A 23,733-nucleotide genomic window follows, 5' to 3' on the forward strand; every position below is an offset into this window, starting at 1 on the left:
TCACAGCCTCTCTAACTTGGCTGGTTAGCCATGCGGGCACCCTCCTGGATTTAGTGGAACCCTTCTTTCTTTGCGGTATACACCTCTGCTGGGCCTCTATTACTGTTGTTTTAAGCAGCCTCCATGCACTCTGGAGAGATTGGACTCTTTTTACCCTCCCTTTCAACCTCCTTTTAATTGGTTGAAATTATTTTTACCAATAAAACAATATATTTTAAAATGTGTATTTCCCATATTTCTGTCCACAAAGGCACTCATTGCAGCTTTGTATATTATGTTTTAATTTAGACCAGTCTGAATGACTGAATAATACAATAACAAGTAGAAAGAAACATATAATCAGCTCAGAATTTTGGCAGAAATACTGAGAGGACCCGAGAGTTGGTATAGACATGGTATGTAAGCCTGGTTTGTAGACATACTGATGCCCACACACTTTTGCTTGCTAGATTCAGAGAAAATTGCAGGCTATGTTTTCCTGAGAACCCAAAAGTAAGGTATATAATTAGTGTGCGCAAGAGGAAGAACTGTTCTTGTTTCCCAGACTTGTGCCTGCACTTGCTTGTAATGCCAGCCTATGGTTGGATCTAAATGACCCTTTAATATTGCTAACTTTGGTCGTTAAAGGCTGTTATGCATATCCTATGTAAAAATAAGTAGTTTCCCACTAGTGAAGCAGAAAGTATGTGAGACTAAGTTATCAGATTTATAGCTACATCCTATGCATTTGTAATGCTTTTTTTAAAAGTGATGAAATATTTTAGATTTTTGCAATCCAGGTGAACTGTAATAGTATTAAACCTTTATTGCCAAACAGCAGCATGTGAGGGAAAATGCTAAATCAAATGACTTCCATGTTATAGTGAAATATTTTGCCTGTGAATATGTATTCTGAGGTGTCTGCATTTGAACTGTTATTTCTGTTCCATTACGTTCAAAATATTTCCAATTTTTGTTCAGTAGCAACTGAAGTATTACTACATGTGTTTTGCTCCATGATACATGACAACAAATATTCAGCTCCCTTTCACAAAGAGCTGGATTAATTAAGGTATCTATTCTGCTGGTCGATTTGCAATCCACATACATAATATTTTCTCTCTATACTTAAATTGGTATGTTAGTAGTTTGGACTTGCATTATTTTGAATCTTTCTTTAGATTGTGTTTTGGAAAATCCTGCACTTTGTTTTTTAGCTGATTCTGCTTTTATCTTCCATCATTTGTTGTTAATTGGTTAAATCAAGCGTGTCAAACTTGTTTCATACAGCAGGTCAAATAGCATTCATGGTGCCTGCCTGCTAAGGGCCAGAAGTGACGACATTAAACAGATGATGACCAGAAATAAGCACTTTGTTCTTACTTAGTAACTCATTAGTTGCTAATGACAGAAGAGAAATTATACTATCTTGACCATATTTTCAAGATATGGATGAGCCCAATTATCATACGGGCTGCCCTTCAGCAGCGCTTCTTCTGCTGAGTCATCACTTTGCAGCTGAGAGGTACTTTTCAAAGTAATGTCTTGGCAGAAGTAGCCATGCTGAAAGGGCAGCTCACACCTTGGCAGCTCTCCCTTTCTCACCCGTCTTTGTTCTGTCCCTTTTCCTTGTACTGTTCCTTGCCTCCTGAGGCCTCCTTCTGTCTTTCCCTCCCAGTGTCCTGGCAGAAACAGCACTGATGGAAGAGTGGTGCTGGGATAATTCAATTATCATGTGGGCCATCCTTTCAGCAGTAACATCTCAGTCAAATGTTGTGTGATAATTGGGCTCACCCAGGAATCCCCTTTCAGCAGTGTTGTTTCTGCTGAAGCATCATTTTGCAGTTCAGCAACTGAAAGCAACTGATGATGGCACTGGGAGATCCAATTTCCACACAGGCTGGATGAAGAGCTTATGGCCTTATGTTTGACACCTCTGGTTTAAATCATTGTCTTATTATTTTTGTGTCCTCCTCACCCAGAATATTTTGAGCTTACACTTATTTAGCAAGCTTTGTTTGTCATTTCTGCGATTTTAAAGTTTTTAATCTTAGGATGTAATTAGTTACACTTAAATAAGGTATTATTGGATAACCACAGTATTATGGTCCTTTAACAGGAGATGCCATAAGTTGAACCTGAGATAACCCTACATGTAGGACTTGTGCTCTTTTTCTGTTCTGTGCATCTTCCCTTAGAAACTCTTGAACATCTGAACTGTGCTATATACAGTGGGTTCTCCTTATCCATAGGGGTTCCAGACCCCCTTCCCCGCAGATAAGAAATTCTGCATATGCTGTCATCCACTCCTGAGGCTCTCACAATTATTACCTGGAGCCTCCAGAGACCTTTCCTGGATTGACTGGGCTGTTGAAACACTTCATTGGCCTCTGTGGGCCTCAGAATGGCCTTCAGTAGCCTCTGGAAACCTCAGACCAGAAGTTGACTCTGAAAACTGGAAGGAGCTTCCACAGGCTTCTGCAGAAGTTGACTCTGAAAACTGGAAGTAGCTTCCAGAGGCTTTCTGCAGCTATTCTGATGCCTGTGTGACCAAGGAGAGGCCTCTGGAGGCACCAGGTAAGGACAGTAATTGCGAAGTGCCTCCAGAAGTACCCATGTGGACCATCTGTATCCACAGATAGTTGAATCTACAGATATGGAGGGTCCCCTGTGCGTGTTTAGCAGTATTTCACTTTGACAGAACCAGATTTTCTTAATTGTTTATACTTGACTGTATGTGGAAATTTGTCAGCTAAAGTTTTATACATTACTAGGTGTATACAGTACTAGGAACTATACAGTTCTCCAGGTGGCTATTTGGTGGGGAGGGGGTGAAAACAAAAAGCTTTTTTAAAAAAACAAACCCCCCACCAAAAAAACCTAAAGGGTAAGAATATTCATTTTGGTTGAGTCCTCAACCTCTTAAGAATCCTGTTACAAGAAGTGCCAGGATTGCCATCTTGTTACAGAAAACCATTTTCACATAGTGAAAAGGATCAAGGAATGGTAGGTGTTAACATGACTTGTTGATTGAACTGGGGCAAAAAGTAGTAGGAGTCTCAATGACTACTTTCTCCTCATTGACTAGAAATGTGCTCCCAGATCATCAGTTTGAAAATTGATGCCGTGAGACAAAGTCACAGTTGTTGCTAGATGCACTGACTAAGACAGTTTTTTAGATAAAGATTTGGCTATAGCTGCTGTAACCATGTCACGCTGTCCTTCCATCACCTTATTACTTAACAATGCATTTTGACTTTGACTTAAAAATGCACATGGCTGTAGCAAGAGAGTGAGCAACCTTTTAGCTACAGAACAACTGCTATGTCACTCGGTGAGGAATTGGTGAAGCAATCTTAAATCTGTTACTTGCTGATACTACAGTTTAGTTTTTGGTCCCACTATTTATATTCTTTTTATGCTGTTCTATCTCCTCATATAACGCCAATTTAAAAAGCAGGTGATAATAGAAAGCTTTTGCCCCAGCGTCACTGCAGTTTTTATGAAGAGTTCTTTATGAATCTCGTAATTTTTCTGTTTATTTTATAGGATTCTGAGCAGCAATAAGATAACAGAATTGAAGAATGGTTCCTTTGCTGGGTTAAGCCTTCTTGAACGATTGTAAGTTCTTTAACTCTATATATTTAGGTATCATAATAGGCAAAATCTGTAGCCTTTCTTTAACTGTATTTGTTTAAAAAATATTGAGATGATCCAGCAGTTAGTATATTTAACTGAATGTCTTTCCTGTTCTTCAAATTATACAAAACCAACTGCTTCAGAAGATAATGTACTTGAGAAAAAAGGAAGCTATTTCAGTGCCACCGAATATTCATAACCCCACCTGAGCATCTTTTAGCCTTTCCTATGAATGTTTGTTCACAGAAGTTAGTGGCTGTCTGCTGGTATTCCTTTGCATATTTTTAGATTGTGAGCCCTTTTGGGACAGGGAGCCATTTGGTTATTTGATTTTTCTCTGTAAACCGCTTTGTGAACTTTTAGTTGAAAAGCGGTATATAAATACTGTTAATAAATACTGTTAATAAAGTTATTTACTCTCATGTAAATGCAAATAGTGTTGCAGCCTTAGCACCCTATTAGGTTATCATATGCTTTCTTCTCTGCTGTTAAAACTAGCTTGCATTACTGCTGGTGTTCATGTCCGCGATGATAGGATTGCCTGTCTGTGCTGCTAGTAGGCACAGTAGGAGACTTGTCTTCTAGGAAATCTAGTTGAGTGACTAGTTGGGTGACTTCTGAGCCTAGGGAAGATTTCTCCTCACCTTCTCAAATGAGTCACTCTGCCTCTGGTATTTGCCATTACCTCCCTGGGTCCTCTCTAGGGCTGCACTCTTTCTCCTGTTCTTGATCCCCACTTTTTTTTTCTACATGGTGTCATAGCACAGGAGTTTTTAATGGGACACATCTTAATCCAGTACTGAAAAGATTATGTTCTTTGTTAAAAGATGGAAGAAAGAAAGCAAAACAAAATAGAAGGTGAAAAATGTATGTTTTAACAGCTCAATTTACTTGGCATACAAATGGAGATTTCCCCCATCCCACTTTTCTTGGACTGCTGTTTTGGCTGCCACAAGTAGGCTTTCTCTTTTAATAACTGCAGAGGTCACCTTAGTAAGCAGATGAACTTTGATTAATGAGCCATGAAAGGTCAAGGCTAGCCTAAAGCATTTATGTCAAATACCAAGATTCAAGTAACTTCTGACCTTAAAGAATTATTATTTTTTAATTATTGCTGAAGGAAGCAAGGAACTAGACCCACAATGTTGCTTCATATATTTTGGAGTAGAGCTTTGGGTGTTGCTAATACAGTTCTTCCTTCTGAATTTTCATGCAACGTAGTAACTTAAAGTTATCTTCATATTGCAGTATCTTGCTAGTTAAGTTTTGAGGAGTCTCCATTCATGCCAGGGAAGGGTTGTCCAGAACTCAGTTCCAGTTTGGAGACTACTCATGTAGACATTAAGAGGATTTCAGCCAGTTTTGACCAGGGGTGTCAAACATAATGTTGCTGCTGTAACTGGGTGTGTATTGGGGTGCAGTGACGATGGGGTACAGGGTTTTGTTGTGTTGCGTACAGATCCCCACATGGGCACTGCACCACACTGGTTAGGGTTGCATTCCTTGTTTTTTTTAGTTCTATATGTCTCCAACTTGGTTCAGTTTTAGAATCCTGTAACTATAAATCATTGTAATGCAGGAAATGTTAGCACTAGTTACATGGGTAATCCAGGCTGAAAATCAGTTGGGAGAGGGATCATGCTTGTCCCATTTTTCTTAAGAAAGGATTAAGAATTAGATTCCCCCCCCCTCAATTATATAAAGAGGTTATCTAGTTTCAGTCATGAAAACTTTTCATAATAAACTTTTTTATAACTTTCTTTATCAGGGACCTTAGGAATAATCTCATTAGTGCTATAGATCCAGGAGCTTTTGGAGGACTATCATCTTTAAAAAAACTGTAAGTATTTATATTTGTTACCTTGGAATTAAGTAGAATGTAAGGAAGCAATAGTTGAAATATAATATGAACTAGAGCCTCTCTGATTTCTTTAAAAAGCTTTTAAGAGATAGGCATGAGGCCACTTACTTTTCAGAGCTTTATAGCTGTGGTTTAAATGTATGTTGTGTTCTGTTTGATCTGAAGAATGTATAAAAAAGGACAACTAAAATCAAAACTCTTATGGAGCATTATGGTTATTGAAGGTAAACTGAATAACTTGGATCTTTTGGGGCTGTGATGACTGCTAACTTGTCTAACTGATACTCAGCGAGAGATAGGAGTTGGGCTCATGCATTTGTCTTCCACTTGCTCCTCTCCTCCACTAAAGGGAAATGTTTACATTTATTTGAACAGAGAGTATCACTAGCTCTGCAAGATAAAAACTTTGCTTTTTTTGTGTGCAATGGATTAGACAGATTCCCGGAGGTAGATAAAAGTGGTGCTTCCATGTTAAGAAGTCATGTGCCTCTGTTTACCAGATGCTGAGGACAAAATAGGAAATAGCTGTCTCAGGACATGAATTTTCTCTAGAACATCTGGCTAGACAAGATGAATTTTTCAAATGATTCAACAAGGGGTCCTTGCATTAACTAGGAATATTGGATCAGATGCAGTCTTGTTATTACTCTTCTTATGTCTTCTAAGGTTTTGACTGTAATGCTTTCATGTACATCCAAAGCTTTGATGACTTAAAGATTGCCTTCTCATGTATGACTTTATTCTGTACACAATCAATAATACCAGGCTGTACAGAAAATGAATGTCACAGTGTATCCTTAGATGAAGAGCCAATGATCTAACACAGCAGTTCTTAAAGTTTTTGATCTCTGGATCACTGTACACTTGTAAAAGGAGTTTTGGGGAGCCCCAGAGCACCAGCACAAACTGGGCAGGAGGGTGATGGCAGCCACTTATGTGTTCTCTTGGAGCCCCTGAAGGAGTCTTGGGGAGCTCCAGGATTCCTAGGACCACACTTTGAGAAACACTGATTTTAGCTTGATAAGCTTTCAATTGCTACATGTTTTGGCCATTGAGCCTTGCAATAATCATTGCTTCCCAGTGCTCAGTCTTAATGCTTCCTGGTCATCTTGGAAATTAAGATTTTGTAGTGGGATCATAAATTGTGGTCTGGATGTTAAGTGAAATTCTCAGACAGATTTTCACTGGGAGTTCAACAGTTGCTTCATATTCAGTTACCCCAATTTTGCCAATCTAAAGATTTATATGAATTATGGTAAATATAAGGAAGTCCTTAAGAAGATTGGTATTGTCACAATTGGCTGCTGTTGCTTGTTCAGATGTGGTCAGACTTGAGGCCAGCCCAGCAGTTGTGTGTGTTTTGTTTTTTTTAAGAAGTCTTGGTCACTGCCCCAGAATCAGTCTTGAAACTCACATGCTGCTATTATGAAAGCTTTATTTTGTTCTGAAAATTGAATTAATTCTGTAAGCATTTAGTCTCCATATTAATCCATTTTTGCGCACCCCACAGGTGTATACACTTGTTCCCTGTTGCATACATGCAGAAGTTAGGCAGAAGTGGCTTTGAACCAGAGTGGCCAGTGGTAGCTTAATTTATCCCAGTATATCCTGACCTTCTACCTCTGAAGATGCCCACAAGGAGACTCTTAATAAAGTCATCTAGAAACCTCTGAGAATGTAAATAATATTGTGTGTGCTCAAATTTTTATATGACATCAGAATTATTTGATCAACATGAACATGTTTTAATTAGTGAATAGGTGTCCTATCGAATCATTCTGGAAAGTAGTGTTTTGAAGACATCAAACCTGAATTCTTGAATCATTAATACAGGTGGAGCCTCTTTATTTGCGGAATTTCTATCCATGAATCTGGCTCAACACAGGTCCCCAGGACCTGCATGGAGCCAGACTTGGCCCCACCTGAGCCCTGTAGAAGCAACGGAGCTGTACTCCAGTCACCTCTGGAGGCGCTTCTAAGGCCAATGGAGGCCATGTGCAGCCTCCAGAGCAGCCATTTTCAACCACTGTGTCGTGGCACATTGGTGTGCCACAAGTGGTCCACAGGTGGGCCACAGGAATTTGGGGGAAGGTCTTTTATTAGTAGGGCCAATGGGGGATGCAAGCCCTTCACGGGTAGCATGGTGTGCCTTGTTGGTTGTCAAAAACCTGATGTTTTGCTGTGAAAATTTTAGTGCCTTGTCAGTGTGCCGTAAGATGAAAATCGCTGCTCCAGAGCTTTACAGTGGCCTCTGGAGGTCCTAGAGAGGCACTTCTGGTTTTGACCAAAAACCAGAAATGCCTCCCTAGGACCTGTGGAGGCCTTTCTGAGGCCTGTGGAGGCTGCGCGTGGCCTCTGTGGGCCTCAGAAGAGCATCCGGAGATGACTGGATTACAGCTCCAGTGGCCTCCAAGGCTTTCAAGGTCCTTTCTGAGGCCTGTGGAGGCTACATGCAGCCTCAACAGGCCTCAGAAAGACCTCCGGAGGTATTAGAAGGGCACTTGCGGTTTTCTGGCAAAAACTGGGGTGCCCTTCTAGGATCTGTGTGTGGCCTCCACGGGCCTCAGAACAGCTCTGGACACAACTGGAGCTTGGTAGACCCCGAATTTCACATGACTTGGTTTCATGCAAAATTTGGTATTTGCGTGGGTTCCAGCAATGGAACCCTCGTGAATAACGAGGCTTCGCTGTATTTTTAACTCTTTCATATAGGTTAGAATTATTGTATGGACGTTCCCAAATTTGAGTCCTTGTTTCTAGAGTTGATTGCTATATTAAATGTACTGGAATAAGACTGAAATCCTATACACACTGTCTTGGAAGAAAGCCTCACTGAACACACTGGGACTTACTTCTGTGCAATGTCGCACTGGTAAGTTACTTGATCATTGAGTTAAGTGTGCAGTTCAGCTCAGCATCTCTCCTGCTACGTATACAGTTATTTGAATATCAACAGTTATTTGACTGGTAGATAAAAGTAGCATTTGGCAAGGTATGTATTGTATGGTGAAATGAATGAATTTTCTGGGTTTCTTCTCTTGGCAGAGATTTAACAAATAACCAAATAGGATGCCTGAATGCAGATATATTTAAAGGACTTTCAAATCTTGTTAGATTGTAAGTATTTTGTTATAATTTCTGGTGCACATATTAAGCAAGTGTCATCTCTTATTTTTGTAAATTCCTTTGATAAAGTACAGGGTGTCTCAAAAAAGTACAGACATGCTGTGGTGTCTGTGGGGGTTCTGTTCTGGAACTCCCTATGGATACTCAAAACTGTGGATAATGGGGACGCCCTCTGCCCTCCAGAGGCAAAGGAAGCTGTGGTCCCCTAGCCTCCATAGGCTCTTCTAAGCTCCACAGAGGCCGTGGGCTGTGGCGCGCAGCCTCTGCAGGGCTCAGAAGAGCGGAGGTGAGTTCTGGGGGGGCACATGTGCCTGCGGATAAAAGAAACTGCTGATATGCAATTTGCAGATAGGGAGGCTCCCCTGTACATGCACATTTTAATGAGCTTTAATTCATGCATACTATGTTGCAACACTCAAACATCTAAGGCAAGGGATCTCAAGTACTGTTTTTAAAATCCCAAATGTTATGTAAATTTTCGTTGGGTATAAATTTATTCCTCATCATTCACACAGTGTGAATAGATGTATAGTTTTTTTTTTTTTTTGTAGAACTTGAAATATTGTATTGTGACTAGGTGGAACTTTGGAAGTAATGTTTAAACTTGTAGAGAGGAGAGAAACCTATGAGGGCAGAGGCATGGACTGGTGGGTGCTGAGTAGTTCACTTACTGTTTAGCATCACAGTTTCATGCAGTCCATGATGTGACTGCAGCTTTGCCAATTTCCACATCTTTGTAAAATAAGAATTATGCATATCTAATTATCTTTTTTTGAATTCCTAGAAATCTTTCAGGAAACTTGTTCTCATCACTTACACAAGGAACATTTGATCATCTTATTTCACTAAAGTCTCTGTAAGTATGCATCTGTGAGAGGTATCTTTGTTACAAGTCTAATTCTTCAGGTGTGGGTGTTAAAATTAAATGTATAATAAACCAAATTAACTTTCATTTGAAATTGTATAAAGCAATACATCTTCAGACCTGACTAGAAAAAGGAACTAATTTTTTTAATAGCTCCTATTTGAGAACAGCGACAAACATCCCCATCTTTCGAGTAAAATGTTTGTGCACATATATACATGACTGAAATATATAGTTCAGAACAGTATTTTCAGTAATATAGAGTGGGGCTGATTCAGTTTCAGACGTGGAAGTGACTCATTTATGAACTCTAAATTTATGCTGGTTTCAGTAGGATTATGTCTGGGTTTTTTTGTTTGTTTTAAATCTCTATTTGTGTGTGTGTTGCAGGGAGTTTCAGACTGATTATCTTCTGTGTGATTGTAATATGCTATGGCTGCAGCAGTGGTTGCAGGAAAGAAATATAACTGTTCGTGACACTAGATGTGCTTACCCCAAGTCTCTGCAGACTCAACCAGTTCTGAGTGTCAAGCAGGAACTTCTAACATGTGGTAAGACAATTAGGACCAAATGATCCTGATTCTGTCATGAATGTTCTATACTAATTCACTTGGGCATCTGCACCTTCTGTATAGGCGTGCCGCTGTATCTGTGGCGGCTCTATTCTGGAACCCCCCACCCTCTGGAGCCAAGAGGAGATCTGCTCCCCTTGCTGCTGGAGGGTGCACTGAGCCCAGCAGAGGCTGCAGACATTTGTCCGTGGCTTCTGCCTGTCTCAGAGTGAATTCTGGAGGTAAAAAAAAAAAGTCACTTTGGGTTTCTCCGTGAAACTGAAAGTGAAGTTTTTAATGCCTTATAAGGCACTGGGAGGCCCAGGGAAGTTGCATTGTTTTAACAGCAGGAGCCCAATATAGGGGCCCCACTGAATTGCCCCTGAATTGTTGCTTGATTTGCTGGCTTTCATGAACTTGTGTGTTTCATAAGCAGTTCTCATTCTTTCAACTGAACACTCTGAATAGGTAGATGTATTTCTGTTTTGAAATCTAGGGCCTGCACTTTTTACAAATGGATAAGTCAGTAGTGCTCAGATTTAAAAAACAAATGTAGTATTAATGAGATTTTTTTTCCTTTTCCCTCTAAAGATTAGAGACTAAAGAAGACATTGTAAAGACCCCAAGAAACAATCCAAACGTAGTGTTTAGAAGGCCATCAGTGTGATTTCAAGCCATTCATCTTGTATTAAAGTATAATTAATGGAAGAGCACATGCTTTGCATAAGCTCTCAGTTTCAACCCTGGCATCTCCCACCATGACACGGGAAAAATTTCTCTTTTCAACCCTGGAGACTGTAATGACAACTGTCACAGTCAGTGTTGACAGTACTTAGCTAAATGAAGCAGGTGTCTAGCTTAGTATAAAGCAGCTTCTTAGGTTTTTATGTTTTTCCTGTTTAAACCAACAACTTAGGAACAAGTTTGCTGATACTATGAGTAGTCTAGAGGTTTTCAGTAAGCTCTAATAAGTGGTAAATTTATTAGAGTTGATTAAAGGAGCTACAATATCTCAGATGAAGTGACAAAGAAACTCCTTCTGTGAATAGTGAAAAATCTCATCTGCTTTTAAGCAGTTCATTCAGGTTAATAATGTGCAATCCAGAAAACTAGATAACTGTTCATAAGTAGAAAGAAATCTATTAGTTATCCAGTGTACCAAGATCCTAAAGCAGAAAAAAATGCATTTTGTATTATGTTAAAAAAAATTGCTTAATTTTTCTGTTCCTTTATGTGTTCTCTGTCTTTTAACCATAATTTTGAAAATGTCTTAAATGTTTATGGTACTCTTAAGTAATTAAATAAGTTTAGCTATTTTTGTTGTTGTTGTTGTTGTTGTTGTTGTTTGGAGGGGGGCAAGCATTTTTTGGCAGTGGGGGACTAGGCTAGCATAGTAATTCTTCAGTACCTTGTTGAAAGGTTTCAGTGGATCAGAGAAACTCGATTACCAGTAATGTGGGTAAGGGAAAGAAAATACTGTCATGGTAGTATATAACATGGCATGTTCTGGTTTTCTGACATGGTAGTATAATTTTAAAAATGTTTTACCTTTTGTTCAGTAATATTAATTTACCCTGTGACAGAAATTGATTGCCTAAACCTTTGTTTGTGGTATTTTGTCTTAATGGATACAGGTCCACCTCTAGAATTGCCGTCTTTCTATATGACTCCTTCTCATCGTCAGGTTGTTTTTGAAGGAGACAGTCTGCCTTTCCAGTGCATGGCCTCATATATTGATCAGGACATGCAGGTTCTGTGGTATCAAGATGGGAAAATGGTTGAAACAAATGAATCCCAGGGCATTTTTGTCAAAAAAAACATGATCCATAGCTGCTCGCTCATTGCAAGGTATGGGTTTTGTCTGTGGCCTCCTCTTGGTTGCTTGGTAACACTGTAAAATATACTTACAATATGTCAATATGCTTACAGTTTTAAACATTTTTAATATGTGAATTTGTTAAAATTGCCTATTTTGATAAATCCAGGGGATTTCTCCAAGTTGCATGTCTATAAATTATACGTGTTCCATAGCTATAAAATGTAGTGTTTACTTCCCCCATTTTCTGAACTGAACTTCTGAACAGTTTTGCAAAGCTATTCACTAACAATTAATTCCTCAAGCTAAATTTTTCTTCCCTCAGAAGATAGAAACCTACTGGTTCACTATTGTACAGTGGCCACAGTCTTCTCCATCAATTGCATGTGGCTTGCATTTTCCACTGTAAAAGGTGATGCTGGGCTTGGAGTAGAATATAACAAAAAGAGACTTGGACGAGAAGAGTTGACTGGCAAAGCTTAATGGAACTTCTGTGACTGACAACAATGTTATTCAACTGTGGGGTGGGTAGTATTTTGGAGGATATGTTCAGTAGATAACTGTACTGCTTTGGGAAGAGGCCACTCTTTCTTCCTCCACAGGCTGGCGGGTAATCAGTACAATGCCACTTGTTAATGTCTTCAGTGTCTAAAAGTGTTCACTGCCCTCTTATACATATGCACGTGTTAAAGTAATTCTGAAGAAAACCAATTCTTTGAACATATTTTCATGTAGATTTGAATGTCAGTCTTGTTTTTTCATCTTAGCGCCCTGATCATCTCAAATATTCAAGCTGGATCAACCGGAAATTGGGGGTGTTATGTGCATACAAGACGTGGGAATAATTCAAGGACTGTTGACATTGTGGTATTAGATAGCTCTGCACAGTACTGTCCCCCAGAAAGGATTGTCAACAATAAAGGCGACTTCAGGTTTGTGATGACATCTTTTGAAGGAGAATATGTAGATGGTTCTTGTAAACTGCTTTTGAACTCAAGTTTGATTCTGATTCTGTTTTCCTTCAGAGCAATAAAGAATGCATTCTCAATTGCATTACGTAAGGAAAGTCAGAGCCATTGTTTCTCATTGGTCAGCTTGCTGACAAGCAGCTGACACAATTGCTTCAGGTTATAATGAACAGAGTTAAAATACAAAGCTGCAAAACATCCTGTAACTGTTGTGACTATAATTTAGAAGAGCAGATGCTATTTAGTATGGTATAACTGTAGAATACACTGTCAAGTCTTAGCTTCAATGAAAATGTTGGAGTGGGCTAAAATTTTAAGTTCATCTAAGGCCAGTGGTTCCCAACCTTTAGGAGCTTGTTGATCACTGAGGCAAAAATTAGAATTGTCATGGACCACATGCAGTTGTGGATGGTCTGGCCTTCGCCCTCTCTGTTGGTCTCTCCCAAGTGTTCCCTTACAGACTATCAGAGAGGACAGAGAATGGACTGCTCACAGCCACAGCTGACAAGTCGTTGTTGCTGTGAGCGGTCTCCACCCTCTTTGTTGGTCACCTTCCAAGGACCACTTTGTGGACCTTGTGGACCACTTCCAAGGTCTCACGGACTACCTGTGGTTCATGGACCACAGGCTGGGTACCAGTGATCTAAGGAAACAACCTCACTTGGAAGATTTTTGTTAATTCCATCTGTTGTATATAAAGCAACTAGTATGACCAATACGTATATTAATTATGTATATTATGTATATTAATATAACACAACTTTGTTCCCAAGTAGCAAGTGAAATAGACAATCTCGTATATCCATTTCTTAAATTATGTGTCACTGATATACCGCAGACACTCACCTATAAGCCGACCCCACAGATAAGTCTAGGGCAGGTTTTGAGCCAACAATCATGGAATTTTCTATGACCCTTGGATAAGTCGGAGGTTAAACTTAGGGGGGTGTCTTGACTATAGTTTTGTCTGATTTTACACGAGGCCAGATGCTGAAAAATAACCTACTACTAATTGTTACCTAAGAACTGTAGTCTCTCATTTATTAAAAACATAGTAAAAGATCATAAGATACATTTTTATTCTTTTTTAAATTCTGATCTTCACCACATTTTTGTAAACACTATCACAGTAAGTGCACTGTAAACTACATACCAGTAAAACAGTGGTTCCCAACCTGGTATTCACATACTCCCAGGGACACTCAACAGGACCTTTAGGGATACTTGAAAAAGAATGGAATAATGGTATAAAAAGGCAGGTCATGCTCCAGAATGCCTTGCAAGGACCAGTAAGGCAGGAAGGGAGGTAGCTAGTTGGCTGTGAAAGCCCCACCAATAGCTAGTTTTTGGTCATCAATTCATCTGTGAACCAGTGATTGATCACTTTCCATATTATGTTTCAGTTTTTTGACTGTGCTGGTTTTCAATCACCCAGAATTTCTCAGCACACTTCTGGTGCAAAACAGTGCAAAGGCAGAGTCTTCTGTTCCTCAAACAGATAAAAAGAGAAAACACTGTGATGAATACATGAAGTCTGGCTTTTCATAGAGAGGAGATGAGGGCTTGTATTACAAACATTTTGCTAATATGAAGGGTACAATTTATTATTGCCAAGGGATATGCAAGTGAAAAAGGTTGGGAACTACTGCAGGAGATCCATGAATCAAATCCACCTTTAAGTTGGACATGAGGAAAACCATGAATCAAAGACACCTTTAAGGTGTCTGGCATGTTAAGCCAGAAACTCTACATACAACATGCAACCCTTTTTACTCAGAAGTAGACCCACTGCTTTCCATGGGTGTTATTCTTAAGTAATGGTGCACTGAATTGTAGCCTGGGAAGGAGGGTCCCATCCTGGTGTTTCAAAAAACAGACCTGCTTTGCAAGCATTTGCAAAGCAGAACCAGGCTGCAGCAGAAGGAAGTAGAATAAAAGGTTAACTTTGGCTGGAATGTCCCTGGAAAGTAACTATAGGAACTAAGGAGGTGCCTGCCTGAGCTGAGTAACAGCTCAGCTGAGAAAGGAAGCTGTTCAGAGTTGGAAGGCTCTGTCCTCTGATAATTATCTATGGTAACTTGCTATTTCTTGCATACACTCATCATTTTTTTTTAACTTTTCCTCTTTTGGCCTGGTCGCTGGTCACTTTTTTTTAAACTTTTTCTATTCTGGCCTGGTACTCTAACAGCACATTGCCTCTGTAGGTGCCAGCTATAATAGATTTTTTCAGTGTAACTGTTTTCTAATGTCTGTCTGTCATTTCAGCCAGTATTACATACCTTGAAGTGAAAGTATAGCAATTAGCATAGTCTACTGATGGTAGCCTTTCCCTTCCATCTTTTTCTCCTCTTCTCTCCACTCCCCTCACACATGTACAGGTTTGTTTTATGCAGGATGATTTCCTATGCAGATGTCATTTCCATGTGAAAATGCTACACACACATCATGATGTCTGAGAAACCTGTGATCAAAGAATTTTTTTTTACTGTGTGGTCTTTGAATTTAGACTGCATTCAGTGAAATTCCTTGAATTGGTTCAGTAAAACATCTAAGGCCAGTGGTTCCCAACCTTTAGGAGCTTGTTGATCACTGTGGCAAAAATTAGAATTGTCATGGACCACATGCAGTTGTGGATGGTCTGGCCTTCGCCCTCTCTGTTGGTCTCTCCCAAGTGTTCCCTTACACCAGTGGTCTTCAACCTTTTTTGTGCCCCCGTCCTCATAATACCATAACGGCATTGTTCATTGTAACCAAATATTCTTGCTAGAGAGTGCAGAAAAAGTTGCCGTGAAGCCTGGCGCTAGTGAAAAGCATGATCACTAAGAACCTGAACAGGACTGGGATACAATCTCTTCTCCCCCCCCCCCCCCCGCCTTGTGATGTCCAGGGATGTCTAGTCCAGGGGTCACCAAATTTTTTGGCAAGAGGGCTGCATCAAATATCTGATGCTGTGTTGAGGGCCGGAAAAGAAATTCAAATATAAAATTTAAATAAATACATTACAGATGGAACTTGAATGAATGAATGGGCTCATTCATTCAACCTCTCTGGCCCTCAGAACACCCTCCAGATGCAACCAGAGCACAGCTCTGGTCATGTTCAGTTGAATAGGCCAGAGGCTTTCGGGGGAAAATTGACTGGCCACGGGCCAGATAGAGGCTCGCTGTGGGCAGCATCTGACCTTCGGGCCGGGGTTTGGAGACCCCCTACTCTACGCCACAGGTCTTCAACCTTTCAATTCCTATAAGTTGTTGTAAACACACAACACCATTGGGGACCCAATCCCAAGGTTGAAGAACACTGAGAATACAAAATAGGAGTCATATTGGTAGTCTGTCTTAACAAATCTGGTGTCCTAAGGCCTATGTTACTAATCCCATGTGCTCCAGAGAGATTTATTCTCTTAGGGCCCAATCCTAAGGAGTGCTTGCTTACTTGCCACTGGTGCAAACAGTCACAGACACTCTGTAAGGCACGTTTGCAGGCCCTAGTACCAATGCTCTGCCGGTGCTGGGCTAGCACTGGTGGAGCGCAGGAGCTTTGAGGCTTGGTGGTTGCACGGACCGCCGAGCAGCGGAGAGGTAGGTGGGGGCGTCGGGGAGTGGAAGGCATTCCGGAGCAGGAAGAGGCGGGGAGAGGGTGGGGAGGAAGCGTGCCGGGGGACGGAGTGGGGTGGGAGGGAGGCAGGACCGGTGGAGCTTCACTCCAACGAATCCAGAGCCTCTGTGATGGGCTGGCCGCCCGACATGGAGTCTCTTGATTCTATGCTGATCTTTGGGTCGCCATAGAATCAAGTAGCCCCATTGCAGGGCTACTCAGTTTACCTGGGGGAAGCGGCGGCTGCCTGGAGCATGCAGTTTGCAGCGGCAGCCATTTTTTGCACTGCTGTAGCCCCACACTCTGGGCAGCTCAGGATTGAACTGTTAGTTTCTAGAGCACCACACACCCCTGCTATGTTGCATTCCAACCTCAGTGAAAATTGAGAAGTGTTTCCAAAACAGTTTGTTATATAGCATGTTAGACTGCCATTCAAAGAGGAAAAGGCCTTAATTTTCCACTGGGCATGCCCAAGCCACTGTTGCCTGGGTAGTTGCTTGGATCCCTGCCCTATTTGCCCTTTTCCATTAGCTTTGTTCTTAACCTGGTGCAGTTTTCTTCATTTGTAGTGATTGCTATCTTGAGTTCAGAGAATGTAGACTATAAAACCATTTCAGATGATGTTGCTGGGCAAACCTGCATAGCAAATATCACTTTTTAAATACAATTGTGAAGTGCTCATTTTTGAACCTGCAATTAGAGGTAAAAACAGATGGTAAAGGCTTATTTTCAAGTGTTCTCTATTAAATTAACCTGTGCAACTCTGTGATTGTTCAGTGTAATAGGATTTTGCCCCTCTGGAATTCATTGGAAGCAAATGTAATTTCTGGAAATGTTCATTTTATCGGGGGTTCGCTAGAGTTGGGTTTACTGCAAAAGGCTTCTATCTGTAGTAAAGAGCAATTAAAGAGTTATTTTTCACCTTTTGAGACCATATGGAAATCAGGCTTTGACTTGTAAAGGAAATTATTTTGAGCAGATGGCTGTAAATGCACCTAGGAACATTCACTTTTATTATTCTTAGTTTGGATGGCTAGAGCATAGCTGGAAGTGTCTATTTTGTTTTTGCTTAGAAGCCATTTCGTATTGAAATGGTAGAACTAAAATGCATCACTTATCCAGGGACAAAATGGTATATTCAGGCAAAGAAAGGAGGATATATACATTAGAAGTACTTTATTCATTTTAGTCTGATTGCCCCTTGCAGTGTCAAAAAGCCTAGTTCAGTATTTACTCAGCATTACACTTCTCTACAATGGCCTATTATTTAGTGCCTTATATGCAAACAAAATCAGCTATTTCTTATTGCAGCAAAAATGTAAAATAGCAAACCAGTTCTGAAAAACTATTTTAGGATTTTAGTTCGTTCAGGATATTCCTGTAAACAGTTAAAGAACATTAAGAATTCTGGTAAATGGAGGTCCAGGGTCTGTCAGTGTAAGTTTGTCACTTTCTAGCAGGGCACTTATTATCATGATTGCTAACAATGATATGGTGGTTTTTCATAAAACAATTTTATTCATTTTCAGCCTTCTAAATAATAAAATATATGCAAAAAAGTACTGCTGCCTTTCTGTGAGGTTGTATTGACTTGCTGCACAATCCTATGCATGTTACAGATAGAAATCACAGTTTATTTCTTCAGTTTATTTATATACCTCTTTTAAACAATGAGTTTCAAAGTGATTTGCAAAAGAAAGGAATAAGCTGGTTCCATATCCTCACAAGGGTGCACAATGCCAGCAAGGTACAGGAATTTCAGCCAAATAAGAATGCATAAGATTGTGGTCTTCAATATTTCTTTCTGAAGCAAAGATCTCAGAATTAAAACTTAGACTTTGATTGCCTCTGTACCCTTTTTTCTTAAACAAAAACATGTGAGTGGAAATATAAACCATTTCTTCAAGTTATTTAGTTATGTTTCTACACTGTAGTATTTGAGAGATTAAAAATATTTTTCATATGGTTCTTAAGTTCTTGAAAGTCTCTCCAATAATATAGTTTGTTCCAATTGTGTGAGAAGTCAAGTGTTTGCTTCTTTGCTTCACAAGTACAGTGATTGTTCTGACTTGAATTGGTACGATATCTGATTTCATATGTACTACCTTATAGCAAAGATGAGAGGAATAAGATAACATCTGGGACACACTAAAAATGAGACTCTACATGTCAGTGTAAATTCAAAGGAACTATATAAATTCTATATTAACATGTAATTTTGTTTCTCCTTGTTGTAATTGTCATGCTCTCATCTTGTCCTGGCATTCAGTTAAGAGTATTTTTAGCCAGGCTAGTCAGATCCAAGAAGTCACAGCTAATTGGCTCCCTAATTGATCGGATCAATTGGATCAAGTGATCAACAAGTTGATGGACCAGGTGGGTGATAAGGTAATTAGGGGTGGGACCAGATCAGTTAGGGAGCTGATTAGCTGTGATTTCTTGGATCGGAAAAGCCTGGCTATAAATAGCCTTGTATTTATACCCCTACACTCAAATGGGAGTGAGCTTCTCAGAAGTCGGATCACAATTGGCCAGGGTTAGGGTTCTGTTGAAATTCTGGCAGACATACTTGTTTCAGTTTTTTTCCCTCTGCATTTAGTAGAGTTTTTACATCCCTGCTTCTAGTTAGTTTTAGTATTTCTTAAGTATTAGATTAGTTTTTGTTCTATTTTTAGTTCCTTGACAATGTTGTACAGAGTATAGGGCAAACCGCTGAGTTAAAATCTAGACTTGGGAAATAAACCTCTCGCTATGTGATAATTCTGGCCACAGAAACCTTAGTTCCTATGTTAGTGTCACTTTCACTTACAATGCTCAGTTGTCTCTTGACTGTGCTTGAGGGTGCAGGTCTCAGCTCCAAGACCATGGTTCGCAGGTGTGACGTACTCATATTTTCCTAGCTGCTATTAATATTACACCATCTCTCTTTGGAATGTCTTCCTAAACTGGATAACCCCCCCCTTTCAATTTTAAAAAGCAGCTTGCTGTTTTATGCAGACAAAATTTGTATGTCACCCCACTGACTGTATGATGTTTGAATTGAGTAATGTCTGAAAGTCCCATTTTTGTTTGTTCTCTGTGAATTGGTTCCAGCAAGAATAAAGTTTTAAGATTTCCTATTAAACTGACACAAGAGAAGTATATATCCCTTGTTAGCAGTTGGCCTTGTTGGAGAACCACATTGACAAGGGAGTAGCAGGCAAATGAACTGTGTTCCACTCCTCAAAAATGGCTTACCAAGCCCCATTGCCATAGATAACTTCTCTATCCTCATTCCTCAGTCTCTCAATTTGGCAATTGAAAAATAGGATAAAATCATTAAGGGCACAATCCTAACCAGGTCTACTCAGAAATAAGTCCTATTTTGTTCAGTGGGGCTTACTCTCAGGAAAGTGTGGTTAGGATTGCAGCCTATGGTGAGTAGCCATCAATTGCTGACTTCCAGAATATAGAGATGGTTAATACAGTCTTCCACAATCGGCATGGTTTGTAATTTATAAAGGGAGTTTAGGATTATTCCCATAATAATGAGTCCTTTGGGAATGATCACATGTGACTCTTCAAGTGATCTGGTATATAATTCTTTCTTCCCAGTTTGCCAAATTGTGAAGAAGTCTCAACAATAGGATACTGAGATTAAAATGCTTGTAACATTAACATTCAGAGAGCATGAAAATGCTGAAGACTAGCCAAGGTGACCTTTTCCCCAATTCATAGATATGTAGTGGTGAAGTCTCATTTGGTTATGTAGTCTTTAATTCTTCTGTTTCCTAATTTTTTCACACTTGCCATGCAAATTTGTCTAAGCTTTGTTCCTTCAACTCTTTAGGTGGCCTCGAACATTGGCAGGCATTACTGCATACCTGCTGTGCACTCGTTACTCAGCTGGCAGCGGAGTATATACTGGCAACTTGCAGGATGAGAAGAGAGCTTGGCGTAGATGTGACAGGGGAGGATTTTGGGCTGAAGAGGATTACTCCCGGTGCCAATATGCAAACGATGCCACTCGAGTCCTGTATATGTTCAATCAGGTTACTCATGCTTATTTTCTCCCCTTCTTCTAAATTCTATATAAATTGTAAGAATACAGGTTATTCTTTATATTGTGTTTGGATTAAATTCTTGAAGCTTTTCATACTAAATTATTGCAGAATACATGCTGATTATTTAAAGAGTTAAACTAGGATCATATGATCTCCATATATATACATCTGAGCTGCTTCTGCATGTATTTCAAATGGGTTGCTCTTTTCCCCTTTGTGCTGCCTCGGAATTCTACATCATAGAGTCCTTTGACTTGCTGTAAATGGAGGGAGAGGCCTGAAAAAATCTCTCTGTTCATGCAGCTCCTTTGGATTCTGACCTTACTTCAAAGAAAGACTGGGTATGGCTCTGTTCTGGATAGCTGAAATCTTAGCTTCAGTGTTGCTTTTCCCTTGGCTTACCTAGGTCATAAACTACAGATACCACCTTTAGCATTCTGCAAAAGGTTTTACTAGGAAGTACTGTATGAAGTAGCTAAAGGTATTTGCATTTGCAGTCAAGTTTGCTTTTTAAATTTTTATACACACAACTACCTTTTCATTCTACCTAAAGAGTTTCCTGTTTGGTAAATGTCCCAGAAGTTCAGCTCATTTGCTTCCTGTTTTTTACTTGCTCAAAATTATCCATTTGGATTGGACAGATTTCTAAAAGAAAAGTGAGTCGCAGGTTACAAGCCATGAGGGGTTTGTGCAACCTCCTGGTTTTAGAAATGGGCTACCTCAGAAGACCAGGTGCTAGGGAGTAGCACCAAGATGCAGGTATCTTGTCTTGTGTATTCCCAGAGGCACCTGGTGGGCCACTGTGAGATACAGGAAGCTGGACTAGATGGGCCTTTGACCTGATCCAACAGGGCTCTTCTTATCTTCTATAGATCATTCTTTTTTCCTGATTTTTAAGAAATCAGGAACCAATTTTTGCCTTTTAAAAAAAAGAACATAAGTTGTATCCTATTGTTTTCATTTGTGTTCTGTTACAGATGCCCCTGAACCTGACTAATGCTGTAGCAACTGCACAGCAGCTGTTGGCTTATACTGTTGAAGCAGCAAACTTTTCTGACAGAATGGATGTTATTTTTGTGGCTGAAATGATAGAAAAATTTGGAAGATTTGCTGAGAAGTACAAGGAGGTAATTTATTTTCAGATTAAATATCTTTCTAGAAATATCTTTGCTGAAGTTAAACTTCAATATCAATTAATTTCAAAACTATTTTCTTTGAAATAGCCACACACAGAGCAACTCAATTAGAGAGCACTATTTAAATAGGCTTTAAGGGTAAATATCTGTGAGAAAAAGTTTTCCATTTTGCTAGTGAACGTTATTAATCTTTTCCATTTAGACATTTTAGAGATCAGGGTCACTATTAGTGACTGTGATCAAATTTTTAAGAACCTTAGAAATTTTTAATGTATGAAGAATAAACTTTTAAAAAACTGTTGGTAAGTCCTGTTGTATTGCAATTCTATTGATTGTGAAGCAATCAAAGTAGTTCATTAAGTGAGTGATTTAATGTGACTTGAAATATGTGTAGGCTATGGATTGCTGGATGATTTATTGTATTATAAGGATGTTGTTTTTCTGGGTGTGATGTATGAGGTCCAGATTGACACAATCTGACACTGTTCTGCCACTGCTCAAAGGCAATAAAAGCTATAAAAATGCCAGATGGAAATTCATGAGTTGTGTTTGTCATAGTAGGGTAAGCGTGGCAGTAGACAATGCGTTCTTAACTTGGTGAAGTTCCATTTGCTTTCTGAGCTGTGGAAGCAAAAAAAAAATCTATTCATCTATTTAGTATGAACATACTATGTATTAAATAGCCTACTCTGGTGAGAATAAATATTAATGAACTGCTGCTGTTGTATCCAGCTGTAACTGAAAATTTCTACTGCAAATTGGTAGAGAGTTTCAAAACTGTATGGTTACATTTATATATTGCTTCAAGCACATCCCAGTTACATTTATTCATTGCTCAAAGTCCAGTCCTCCGGAGGTCGCACACAACCTCCTGGCTTCCTCAGAAGCCTCCAGGACATGACCAGAAGGCTAAATTTGTAAATTTGATAGCCCAATCCTAACTAGTGCTGGTGCAGCAGGGCACATAGCCACTGTTGCATCCAGTGCTTGCTAGGAGCAGGTGGAGGTCTCCTTGGTATAAGGGGATATTTTTATCCTTTACCTGAGTAATACTCCAGCCTGACTAATGGTGTTAGTTGAATCTGCACCAGCTGAATTGTTGGTGCAAGTCTGAGCAGCTCCATGTAGGGTTTTCAGGCCTGGGAGGGAGTCTAGGATATGGCAGAAGCCTGCTTCCCTTGCTCAGAAACACCCGCTCCACACCTCCGTTCCACCCTCCCACTGCCCTCGGGTGCTTCACTCACCTCCGCAAGTGGTCAGTTGTCGGGATTCAGCATTGGTGGTGCAGTGCAGGCGCCCCTGCCAATACTGCTTGCTCTCCAGGTGCCGCAAACATGCTTTACGAAAACGTACTTTATGGCACATTAGTGACACCTTCAGCCGGTGCAGCAGCCAAGCTTAGGATTGCGCTGTGAGAAGGTTTATTACTCTAGACCAGTGGTTCTCAAAGTTCTACTCAGACTTTGGCAACCCTATGTAGATATTTGCGAATCCTGTAGGTATTTGCAGGGGAGGGAATGGGGGCAGCAACGTAATCAGGACAATCGTGTTGCTGCTGGAAAGGGAAGGGTTATTTAAACTTACCTAGCATTGCTGTTGCTGAAGGGTCTGGGGAACCTGCAACCCCCTCTGCAGCCTTCCCAGCAGCTCCAAACTGCTGGGGAAAAAACACTTCCTATTTTTGTCACAAAACTGGAAGTATTTTTTTCTTTTTTTCTAGCAATTTAACTGCAGAGGGGGTTGCAGGCTCCCTAGACCCTCCAGTGAGCCATAGCAACCTCCAGGTAAGTTTGAAAAACCCTTCTCAGCAGCAGCACAATAGTCTAATTTGTGTTGCTGCTAATTTCTGGTCATTCCCTTAAAGGGGAATGGCCCCTTTTATAGTTACCCCGGTGGGTCGTGACCCACCAGTTTGGGAACCACTGCTCTAAACTTATTTAAATAATCTTGAATAGGTGTGTTTGCCAGCTGATACTTAGTTTTGGGACTGATGAGTTTTTGGCTAATAAAATGTATGGGGCACACCACCATTTATGGAGCTCCTTTGCAAAATGTTGGGGTAAAAATGTTTTCAAAATATCTTTTCTCTCTCTCTCTCTCTCTCTCTCTCTCTCTCTCTCACACACACTCACACACACACACACACACACAC

The 23,733-nt window shown here is 40.0% G+C and overlaps 1 protein-coding gene across 1 annotated transcript in view; it reads left to right on the top strand.

Annotated features, from left to right (window-relative positions):
* The window catches only part of ADGRA3 (adhesion G protein-coupled receptor A3), a 58,806-nt gene that overhangs the window by 16,146 nt on the left and 18,927 nt on the right, over positions 1–23,733 (top strand). Inside the window, exons 2-10 of the mRNA XM_066632551.1 lie at positions 3,529–3,600; positions 5,387–5,458; positions 8,525–8,596; positions 9,390–9,461; positions 9,861–10,021; positions 11,656–11,869; positions 12,605–12,769; positions 20,232–20,433; positions 21,423–21,572. Of these exons, the coding sequence (XP_066488648.1) occupies positions 3,529–3,600; positions 5,387–5,458; positions 8,525–8,596; positions 9,390–9,461; positions 9,861–10,021; positions 11,656–11,869; positions 12,605–12,769; positions 20,232–20,433; positions 21,423–21,572 (1,180 nt within the window). The remainder of the gene's footprint in view (positions 1–3,528; positions 3,601–5,386; positions 5,459–8,524; positions 8,597–9,389; positions 9,462–9,860; positions 10,022–11,655; positions 11,870–12,604; positions 12,770–20,231; positions 20,434–21,422; positions 21,573–23,733) is intronic.

Source organism: Tiliqua scincoides, chromosome 6 (assembly GCF_035046505.1).
Source record: "Tiliqua scincoides isolate rTilSci1 chromosome 6, rTilSci1.hap2, whole genome shotgun sequence".
NCBI lineage: Eukaryota > Metazoa > Chordata > Lepidosauria > Squamata > Scincidae > Tiliqua > Tiliqua scincoides.